The sequence below is a fragment of the Cucurbita maxima genome, unplaced genomic scaffold (genome assembly GCF_002738345.1).
Source record: "Cucurbita maxima cultivar Rimu unplaced genomic scaffold, Cmax_1.0 Cma_Scf00026, whole genome shotgun sequence".
In the NCBI taxonomy this organism is placed as follows: Eukaryota; Viridiplantae; Streptophyta; class Magnoliopsida; order Cucurbitales; family Cucurbitaceae; genus Cucurbita; species Cucurbita maxima.
In genome coordinates this window covers 3526533-3538226 of record NW_019272042.1, presented here as the reverse complement: position 1 = coordinate 3538226, position 11694 = coordinate 3526533, and the positions used below count along the sequence as shown (strand labels likewise).

Below are 11694 nucleotides of genomic sequence, written 5' to 3'. Positions count from 1 at the left end.
TTTTTTTTTTTTTTTTTTTTTTTTTTTTTTTTTTTTTTTTTTGGAAAAAAAAGGAATAAAAATGAGAAATATAGTTCGTAAACATATCCACTATCCAACTCTAGAATCTAGATTATAAAGTTTGAGACAAACTAAAAAATCAATTATAACCATGATGAAGTCAGCAAGTCTTGTACAAAAAGTTCTGTTGCAATAGTTTTTTTCTTTTCCTTTTTAAAGTGCAGCTTGTGAAAAACCCTAACAATTACAGGTGTTGTAAATTCATTTAACTTTGTATCTGCTTAGAACCCTTTACCTGGCCATTGATCTCTTATCAAATGTGCTGAGACGGGATGTTTGATTTTGAACCCCTGATAATCCTTTAGAAGATTGCTCTTCTAGTTTTTTCTTCCATCTTTTGTCCAGCCTTGGACTCTTTATCCTTTATTATCCTTGTTATGGAAGTTCAAAATTCCTAGAAGGTCAAATTGTATTTTTTTTTTTTTTTTTTTTGCAAGTCTTGCCTAGGAGGTTGACACTATGGATTTGGTTCAAGGGTATTTTTCTTTCTTGTTGGGATTGCGGCTGTGCATTATTTGTAGGAATGTGTCTAAGGACTTAGACCATTTTCTTTTGAGATGTCAGTTTTGATAGGACATAGGCCATAACTGGAATTAGCTCGTCAGTTTTCAACATCATACATCTCCCGTAAGCCCCCAAGTAGTTACCACCTCTGAGTGCTCGATTTCTCTAAACAGTTCTTTGAGCTGGAAGGAAACGAAAATATTTACTAGTTCCTTCTCATGTTATTGTTATATTCAAAATTGATGCACTAAAAATCATTTCTGCGTTGCAGGTTCCATTAAATAATATGTTTGGGTACTCAACATCTCTCCGTTCGATGACTCAGGTTTGATATATACACACAGACACACATATATATTTGGTGTAAAGAATTGAACTCGTTCATTTTTGTAGTCGTGTTATTGTTAATATCGTTGATACAAACAAATTTCAGGGTAAAGGAGAGTTCACAATGGAATACAAAGAGCATTTACCAGTTTCTAACGATGTCCAAATGCAATTAGTAAGCAACTACAAAGGCAGCAAGCCAGCTGAGTAGAGTAGTTAGATGCATTTTGGTACGTTGTCTCTGGGCATAGCCAAAATATATAAGGTTTTCCTTTTCATTTATTATTATGTTATTATTTGTCTGATGATAGACAATAAATTTTGAAACAACCAAATAGAATGACATTTCATTTTTTATTAGAATACTTGGCATTGTCTTGTGAAATGGCAGGATGACTTGTAATAATAGTTACTGAATCAAAATATATAAGGGGTCTTCCTTTGAGCTTTTGTATTTTAGTTTCCACGGTGACAATTATGACATTTGGATATCTTGTTTCCTTAAAAGTATTTCATTCTTTATTCGGTATCTCAGTTTTATTATATAAACTCTTTATAGCTTTGACAACACCGGCAAACCCTCATATCTATCTTTGAATTTCAATATTTTTTGTGGGTTTTAGGAACTATTTCTTTTCTTGAATTCGTTAATTTTGGTTGCGCCTCCATGTGACTGATAGGAGGATTGTGTTCCAATTTTGGTGGTAATTTGTCTCTGTGAAATGCCATAAATCACTGTGAAGAAGTCGCCGGAGAAGTGTAGGATTGCAACTTTCTAAGTATTTTGGCTAAATTAAGGAGGATGGGAATGGAGTTAGTTTGTTGAATCTGTGTGATCTATATATTGGTTGCAACTCTATTGTGGGATCATGTATGCATCTGAACTTGAGACGATTATTTTAAACGTCCACACACAATTATGACATTTGCATACACGATAACTCATGTGTTTGGACATTTCATAAGAGGTGAGACAAATTACATGTATGTGGGTATGAGAATTATAGTAATTACTTATATGTGTGCATAAGAATTACTTTGAAGGGTCGGTAAATTGGTTATCTATGTGCATCAAATTATATCACCTATTTGTGATACAACCTTGTGAGAGTGAGTAGCCTATCTATGTGCATGAAGATTGTTCTAGTATATTGTGATTTTACTTTAGACAACTAATTTGTGTGTGGGAGTAGCCTATCACCTATTAGGTTTCATAATTTTTCACTATTTGTTGTCATTGAACACATATCTAACCTCAATTTGAGGGGAAGATTACTTGCGGGGGTATTTTGATTACTCAACTTTTTTTAAAAAAAAATTCAACTAAGGGCAAGGGCAAGGTCAAAGGCATGTAAAGGTCATGATATGGGGTTGTGTTTGTGGCCATGTTAGATCGTCAACATATCTTATTCTATACTCTTCATTTACTAATAAGTTACTTCAAATATCTCTAGACAATTATTTTGTTTGAACTACAAATTCAATATGTTATTAGTCAAGTTTTTTATTTTAGTTGAATAAAATGTGTTATTTTGTTTAAACTATAAACTCAATATTAAGTTTGGTTGCTTCTTATTAAAATGCTTGAGTAAACTACGCGCATGTTTTTACTTTCTTGCTTTAAGATGATGTGACCATATATGTATATTAATGAGTTCGAACGATTTAGAGTTTTAGAAAGTAAATTTATTATAGTTGGCGGTAGATGACTTTATTCTATAGCCTCCTCAATTGACATCGTTGTTTGTATATGGGGTCCTTGTCTTTACCTAAAAAATGTTAAATATAAAATTTGCATTTTAAAAAGTACTTCGTAAAATAACCCACTATTAGGATCAGGAAATGCATTCACGTATAATATCTATCATAACGGGCGAGACCTATTTATCATGATTGTTCTCTAGATTCTACTTTTTTTTTTCGGGTAGATTTAGATGCATAGTACTTCTCTACATACGTGCATATGAATCTATTCGGCTGGCTCATTAACATATCTCTTATACTTGACTATATGTTATGAGACATGTATGATGCCAAAAATCAACAGAATGGAAAGAAAGACGAATTAATATCGCAGGCAGTGTATGCTTTCGTACATAACTTGCTAAGTTCAATGGGATGGTGCACACATCCATACTTATCAAGACATGAATTCCTTATGAGATATACATATGTATTTATGACATTTCATTCATTCTTGTCATACATGATACACACATACATATTCAATTCGTTCCTTACAGTCGAGTAAAGAAAAGACAAGACAATGAATTGCTTGAAGAAGAAAATGAAAGAGAAAGACGAAAGCTCAACCCTTCGCTACTAAGTCTCTTATTGTATTACCATCCGTTATTGGATTAAGTTAAGTTTTCTTACTATTTCAAACTAAACTTGGAATTTCTAGCCTTCTTTTAGCCGGGTGTTCTTAGGTTCAACTTCACTTGAGATATTTTTTCCTATTTAGAAAATTGAGCATTAAAATTTATTTAAAAAATACTAAATATTATTAATCTTCCTTGAGAGAGAAGATAAACTTTAAAAGATTTTGTAAAGGTTGAAGACTGGCATACAAAGAAAATAAAAAATCTCTTTTAAAATTGAATAAAAGGTTAAAAATACAATCTCGCTAAGAAGCCCTCGAGACAAATTCATATATAATAGAGAGAATAAAAAAATACTATTAAATATCATATAACCATTTATCCAAATTCATTTTACACAATTCAATTTCTTTTTAAATGTTGTGTGAACACCTACACGATAGCAAATGGTAAGATAAAAACACTGAGCATATATGTTTGGTAACAGATTCAAAGCCAAATATCTTTTTAAAATTCTTTTGATAACTATTTAAGGTCTGGTACCCGATATAAATTCATTTCAAGTATTATTAACTAATTTATGAACATCTTTTAAGTTCATTTATTTAATTCAAATATTTCAATTTTTAAAATCTAGCTACATTAAACGTGATTGGAGATGGATAAGGCCACCAAAAGAAGCCACAGTTATAAAATAAAGAAAGTCCAGACGGTCATACCCCAATTATATAAGAAAGATTTAGCGATCATTCAATCTCCTACCCAAAATAGAGCAGCAACATCAAATACCCAACTAATGCATTGAAAGCAAAGTACAGAATCAGAAAGCAGAACACAAAGAAGAATTCCATGAGGTCCATACACGAATAAGAACATGAAGTGCATGAAAATCGTGTAGCATTTCTAATAATTGTTTCGGTTCTCCAATTTACTCGGATCGAATCAAATTGAGTTTAAAGAGACAAGCTATCGTGTATCGGATAGAAACCTAAAGCAACATGTTCATCGTTTCTAAAGAAATGAGGCTTAGAGAGACCATCTTTCTCCAAAATCCGAAAATCAACGTCTTTTTTTTTTTTTTGCCAGGAACAAAAATCAGGCAGTTGTTTAGACATCCATCTTACAAGAGGTTGTTCTTCAACTCCCACATGCACATCTCTATGAAATTGGATGTCGTCTCCTGTACGGTAAAATTTAGGCAAATATTAGAGCCACCCAACAATTCTTACTCCCATGTCTCCTACTATTTTTCCAACTTTTTGTTTAATTCATAAACTTCCGAAGGTAAATCTTAATAAACAATTATTTGAATAGTTCACAAGTTAGGTCAGTCTCCAAACTTTTTGGAGTATGTATATTAGTTTCCTACTTCAAAAAGCTTTTTATTAATGTTGTTTTTTAAAATTATATTTATTTAGTCCCTACATTCAAAGAAGTTTTTAATAGGTCATTGAATTTTCAATTTTTTGTTTAACGGACTCCTGTGTTAATGGGCAAGTTTTTTTAGTGAGCTGATCTCGAACAAAATGTTTTAAACTAAAGAAATTAATGGCCGATCTCCAGACATGAAATAGAAAAACCCTACCATTCAATAGTATGACACTAATTGTGTTAAACATTTTAACATTTCTTGAATGCAGCATAAGAAGGTTAAATATTACCTCTTTGGTCGACTTCGATCTTCTTCGTAGTCCATTACTCCACCAGGTTCAGAGTAGATCTCCTCATGCTCTCGGATGTCAATGTTGGCCTGCTCACAGTTTGTAACTTCTGCCACAATGTAAGTAAGACACATCGACTAATATATCCCAGTATTCGAGTGAAGAGTCAGTGCGTTTTATTTCAATATTTTAGCCACTGAAGATTCAAAGGAAATAGGACATGGACTAGATGTTAAGATTAATAAAATCTGACTTGTTTGTACACCAGCAACGGCAATTTCGTCCCACTTTCATTTTTCCATTAAAAAAACACACAAACGAATTTCATTTTCCTATCAAGAAAGCCTCCCATCTTTGTAGGCACAACGAGAACTACCACATGACCATGACATTTCAATGTATAAAGAATAAATCTCAGAAACAACATAAGAACATTCTTTGATAACCTTGATTAAGAATTTCTACATTGATTAGCCTTCGTTTCAAACCATAGTCCCAAATAAGGGAGGCTTGTTTAGCTTTCGTTTCAAACCACCGTAGGAAAGAAGCGAAGGCTAGCTAAACAGAGAAAAAACAAGCACATTTTAAAAAACAAATAAGATGAATGCAGAGTTTGATAGGGTGCGTTTTCTACACTTTTTGATGGACAGAGAACCAACAATTATCAAAATTTCAGATTAAATTAGATTATCTTCACTTCCATCTATATCAGTTGCATTTTATCAACGTTTTTTTTTTTTTTTCGTTATGTTCTAAAAGAACTGCTCGTGCATTATCCTCGTAAAATAATTTTCTCAATAAATATTGGTAGAAGAAGTATTCAACCATCAAAACAATGAGACAAAACGTATTTCAACTGACCTTCAAGGAAAGTGACTCCTTTACTTCTTCCATCCTATCCTTGTATATTATTTTCTCAATAAATATTGGTCTTCCATAAAACGAAAAGTAAACAACCATCAGCAGCAATTAAGACAATACTTATTTCAACTGACCTTCATGGAAAGTGACTTCTTTACTTCTTCCACCCTATCTTCAACATCCTTTCGATGTTTCTTGTCCAATTCACTCATATTATCGGCCCATTTTATCTTATCTTGAATTGAGACCAACAAATTGTCTGATGTAGTCAACCTAGATACACACAGAAATTGTTAGGTTGCAAATAGATGTGGCACCCAGCAAAAACACAGCAACAAGACAAGGGTGAAAAAAATTGAAAAATCAACTAATAAAATAAATAAATAAATAAAAACATGCACACATGGAACTATGAAAATACAAATAATTAAAAAAATGTGAAATGAAGTAGCAGACAATAGCAGAATAATTGATACTTGAGGTTGCAAAAGAACCAGTATCTCAGCAATTTAGGATAAAACTTGGTAATGCCACAGTTAATCGTTCCTTGCATCACAATAACTTCTTGCTCACAAGTGCTTTCTTAAAAGAACCTGGCCCCCATGAAACTTAAAACAAGTAAATTTACCAATTTGATAGTGTTCGTATCATGCCCCCAAGTTGCCCAGGTCTCAAATCTCTACCGGCAGCAAATTGGACCTGCGTGTTCATATTAGGACATCAATGAACACAATTTCGAAAGCCCATATCCTGAGATCAGGGCTACAAAGCAAACACAGACCTCAAAGCACCTTCGCAACTGATCCAACTTTCCTCTGACTATTCCCTGAAAGCAAATATGAAAAATTTCAGAGAAAATACACTCCTTGTCCATGATGCATCAAGGGCAATGGACATTGCTCATCTTCCCTCCCAAAAAATTCAGTAAACAAATCAATAAATTAAAAATCTTAATGTTTAGCAAGTTATGCAAAACCCCTTCAAGAGGCGAGTCCCAATCCTAAGATAGTAGTAGGTGCAAAGAGCCACTGAGCCTAAGGGTTTTGGACTTCCCAGAATTTATCTGGTATATTAAACCCTCTAAATTTTCACGTAAATGACAAAATGGCAATGTTACGAGTGTTGTCCATATTTGTTGGACATGTATCAAATACTTGTTAAGTACAATAAATACGTGGACAACATTTGTAAGCATAATGCATACAATTGTGTTTATATAACCTTTTTTCTATGTATTCACTTCCGAAAATCGGACCAAAACAGAAATATAAGGAAACAAAATTAGGGTAAATTATATCAAACTTGTTTTCATGTTAAGATATAAATGCCTCAACTTTAAATTAAAATAATATATATCTTATTTTAGATAAGTAATATATATTTAAAAATGTGTTTTCTAGTACAAATGCAGACAAACAGAGCAAGATAAAAAGAAAGTTGATCGAGCATATGTATGGGTTATTAGGTTCAAGAATTTCTTTTTCCAGGTACTGACATTCCTAATATTGGTAAGAAGAAGCAATGAAGTCCGGATTGGTACTAATATCATAATACTGGCAAGAAGAATCAATAAGTCTACATTGGTTCAAGTATCCTAATACTACACTAGTAAGAAGAATCAATTACGTACAGACAGTAGAACATACCGCATACATGCATTCATTAATAAGAAAATCCTCCAGTTCTCGTACATTTGTAACATCTAATTCCTGCATTAGTTGGTCATAGGCTAACACCTGGGCATGAAATCAATAGTCAGAATAGAGAAATAATTTAACGGTGAATGCCAGGAATCTACATTTCATCATCAACTAAAAGCTTTTATAAGAAACCTATGAGAAATGAAACAATATTTGAGTATATACAGTTAGCTGCAAAAGAAAGACTGTAAGAAAACAAGAATTTCATAAGAAACTATCCAGATCCATATTTCATACAACAAAGATCATCCTTGAAAACACGTAACGAAATGATTCTTTGTATACAGTTTTACATTAAAAGGTCTTCAGAGATTCTTCTCAATATAAGATGATGTTTTTTTAAGCTAAACCAGCCATTATAGGAAAAATCAACGACAGACCATTCCTTTTCATTTATGAATGAAAAGTAGTTTTTTTTATGAATCAAAGGCCACATTTTTCTTCTTTTTACCTCATAGTTCAAAATATTATTATTTTATGAATCAAATTATTTACTGTTGTTGCTTAAATATAATACACCTTAGTTCACTGATGCTCGTGATTAGGCTTCAAAAAGCCCAGAACCCCCTCTAAAAATTATTTTTAATAATAATTAGTTCTCAGATTTCAAAATAATTTTCCCAATTAACGTTTTTCCAGAACCTTATAAACTACCAGAATTCAATATACCCACAGACTACTGCACCAATAAATCCAGCTTATTGGCTGGCTCTCAGGGAAACAACCATAGGCCATGAACCATATATTGTAACATCAAATCCAACAAGTTGTTAGATCCGGAAAGGTGAAGCAGAACAGAACGACAAACTATTTTAAATCAGCCAGATATATCTTCAAGTGGGTTAAAGAAACGTGATTGAGTGGGGAGCAAGAACACCTTGTTTGTCTCAGCCAATGTAAGGACAGTAAGTTGCTTTAGTTTGAGGGCTTGATCAGAGCCTAATTCTGGAAGGCGACTGGAATTACCTGCAAAATATACCATTGACAAAACTTGAATTAAGTTTGGTGCAGCCATCAAGAGTACACACTTCGACGTTGAAGTATAACAACAAAATTGTAGCTAAAGACAATTAATTGATGGAAGCAAGGTTATATACGTTTGATTTTTTCATTGCAAAAAATCAGATTTTCCTCAAGAAAGTACGGGCATACAAAAAAGGAAAAAATCACAGAGGAGTCATATAAAAGAAGGGGCTCAAATCAAGTAAAATGAGACTTAGCGGGTAATTACAAAATGACCTATACACCAATGTCTAAAAAGAAACAAAGAAAATAACAATGGACCAAAAAAACTTTGAATGATATCTCTCACCCATGGAGATTGTATTGATTTCTCTTGCCCAACAAACCACACAAAAAAGTACAAATAGCTGGAAAAAAAAAACATTTTCACACAAAAAGGTGATGAAGCAGAAGATCCTCAATTGTCTCCCTGCCCATGTGAGAGCTAATGAAGCTATAGCCAAACATCTCGAAGAAGTCACACCAATCAGCTCGAGCATAATCACGACTCCAAAGAATATGAGTAAGGTCTTCAACCGCCTCCTTGGAAAGAATAGAACAATGCAACCAAACCAAAAAAAGACCCTCTACCCAAATCTAATTGAAGGTGTTAACTCTTCCGTGCAAAACCTACCGTACAAAAAAATTAACTTTGTTGGGAATTTCCACCCTTCACACAGAGGAGAAAATAGAATCACTATCTAGGGAGGTATAAATCAAGAAACAGGAGAAAAAGCAGCAGACAATGTCCTTCCAAAGCCAAAAATCTCTCTCTTGGACCAAATCCCCAGAGATAAAAGAGCCAAGGCATCCTTTGTTTCGTGGTCAACAGATGACATACCCTCAAAGAAGAAGTTGAAGACTTCACCTAAGAAAGGATCAAGGCCACTTAATGATTCCTAGTAGAGGACAATAAGTATAAACGAGAAACAAGGAGCATAGGGATCTATTGCCCAACCATTTATCCTCTAAAAAAATAAATCTCTCTCCCATCCCCCACCACATTACGAATAAACAAGGAAAGAAAAAAAAACTTAGCCTAGATAACTTTCCAAGGGTTTCAGGAGGTGCCACCTTGTGTTGAGGTGGCAGGTTGATGACAAAGTCACCAGGGCCATTTAATCAACAATACCGCAATTCTTTCCCTCACATTACAACCAGCCGATTCAACTTCAGTACCTACTATTAGACCATGTGATCTCCCAATAACTAAAGTGGCTCAAACAAAGAGCAACTAACCCGCTTAGAATACCACCCCAGGCTCCCAAGGATTCAAAACACACCCACCCCACCTTTCTTTTTCCCTATATACTCTTCACTACTCTCGACAACAACTCCCCTGCTTAGAATCAACCAAAATAATGATACCTTATGAGAGATAACCTCCTTCACCAATCACCTTTTATCCCTACCTGAATCCTCACTTTTGAGTAAACTCTCCGGCTCTCATAATTGAGGGAACATTTTATATTTTTAGCTCACCTTTGATCCAAGGAATTAGCTCACCTTTTAGCCCCCAAGGAATTATCCAAGGGCTTACCTTTGATCGTAGTCGCCTGCGTGCCAACTAGACTAAAAGAGAAAACATGGATGACCAATGGCCTAAACAACCCCCATTAAACAACACATCAGAGAACCCTAGGGTTAGACATGACAAAAGGGTCTCTCATGCAATGGCCAATGGTTGAACTCCCCCACTAATCCACATTTACTCTCAACACTGGGCCAAGGAGCATGCATCGAACTTTTCTACCCCCAAAAACAAAATCATTGGATGAGGTAAAACACCACAAGAAATTGTGAAAGAATTGAGAAATAAACAACAAAACGAGCAAGGAAAACACCTGAACTGACCCACCCCAACAACAAAGAAAAGGGAAAGGCCAAGAACACCAACTCGCCCCCCTTGTTCACCTTAAAAATGGAAGCAAATACTTAAAAGAAGCATAGCATATATGAGTGGTCGGACCTTTCGTGTTGAGTTGAGGATCAATTGGAGAGGGACCTCAATGTTGAGCACACCCATAGAGGAATTTCCATAACCGTGCCACTTACTACCCAATCACATGGGAATCCTAACTAACGTGGGTTGTTGGTCCCCTTGCTACCCTCTAGCTCAAACAAAGGACCAATGATAGAAAAGTCATAATCCCTTCTACATTGGAGAAGATAAAAAAAAACAATTTGTCCTTTGAATAACTAACTATCAAAGGATCAAAAAAGTAATATTCAGAACTGACCAAACCAACTGGAAATCCATTGCCCACATCGTTATCCAAAAAACCATCCAGACCTACCTGCCGATCAACACCCTTGTGAGGCTGGTAATGGGATAGACGAAACCTCCCATCTTCATTTGAACACCCGATACAGTTCACTCTAGGCCCGAAATTAGGAGACCCATCAACTCCCTCAAAACACCCATCAACACACACCCCAGTCGTCGGCTTCCCTACACAGAACCCAAATGGCTCAAATTGATGGTAGGGGAAGGATTAGTTCTCTTGAATGAAGGTAAACTATAAATCAAAGCCCAACAACATAGAGCCCTCCCATACTCCATTTCGCCTTCAGCTTGCAACTTCTTGGACTACCAAGCTCCCCAACCGCACAATTTTGTTTTGCTTCCCCTTTCTGCCTTTTTTCTTACAATTAAGACATAGGCCCATTTGGGCCATCATCCACCTAAGTCGTTAACCTCATTTATTTAACAAACTCTCGGATCGCAATCCCCCAAAATTAGTCAACGACCCATTTAACTCTCTTTAGGCTTAGCCCACCATTGATTCTAGCCTCCAAAGTCCCTTGTATGTACACTCCGCCTTCCCACCTTCCCACCTTCCCACCTTCCCACCTTCCCACCTTCGACAATCTTTGATGTGCCTTTGATGGCTTTATCCCATAAAATCTGGCCAACCACTCATCACACCAAAATGGAGACCCAATGATGGACAGAAACTCATTGGAATGAACACATTCTTGTTCTTCTTTGCTCTAAATGCCTCATGATAGAATCAAGAATCTTCTACAACCAATTCATCTTCCTCAGTAAAACCTCCACAATACCCAGAAAGAGAGGACATAAAACCCTTTGTTCTAAAGACGGAATATCGAGCATTGTTATCCATCTTTTTCTAACAAAGGAAGGAATATCGAGCATTATGATCCATCTTCCCAAGAATGACTATCTTCTCCCCTCACCAACCATTTTAAAATCCCACCTATTAATCGGAAAAAAAAAAAAAAAAAAAAAAAAAA

The 11694-nt window shown here is 34.9% G+C and overlaps 2 protein-coding genes across 6 annotated transcripts in view; one reads left to right on the top strand and one right to left on the bottom strand.

Annotated features, from left to right (window-relative positions):
- The window catches only part of LOC111499222 (elongation factor G-2, mitochondrial-like), an 11999-nt gene extending 10359 nt beyond the window's left edge, over positions 1-1640 (top strand). Inside the window, exons 19-21 of one of the 2 annotated variants that reach the window (XM_023150747.1) lie at positions 836-889; positions 998-1121; positions 1572-1640. In XM_023150747.1, the coding sequence (XP_023006515.1) occupies positions 836-889; positions 998-1102 (159 nt within the window). In that variant the 3' untranslated portion in view covers positions 1103-1121; positions 1572-1640. Of the gene's footprint in view, positions 1-835; positions 890-997; positions 1374-1571 lie in introns of those variants that run through there. The other variant, XM_023150748.1, reaches the window with a different exon arrangement.
- A 2452-nt stretch (positions 1641-4092) lies between these two features.
- LOC111499299 (COP9 signalosome complex subunit 7-like) overlaps positions 4093-11694 on the bottom strand; it is a 14053-nt gene continuing 6451 nt past the window's right edge. The window contains exons 3-10 of one of the 4 annotated variants that reach the window (XM_023150858.1): positions 8312-8400; positions 7381-7470; positions 6516-6560; positions 6363-6433; positions 5869-6007; positions 5735-5768; positions 4874-4979; positions 4093-4392 (exon numbers count right to left, since the gene is read on the bottom strand). In XM_023150858.1, coding sequence (XP_023006626.1) covers positions 4371-4392; positions 4874-4979; positions 5735-5768; positions 5869-6007; positions 6363-6433; positions 6516-6560; positions 7381-7470; positions 8312-8400 — 596 coding nt within the window. In that variant the 3' untranslated portion in view covers positions 4093-4370. Of the gene's footprint in view, positions 4393-4873; positions 4983-5734; positions 5769-5868; positions 6008-6362; positions 6434-6515; positions 6561-7380; positions 7471-8311; positions 8401-11694 lie in introns of all 4 variants that reach the window. The other 3 variants (XM_023150860.1, XM_023150861.1, XM_023150859.1) reach the window with 3 other exon arrangements.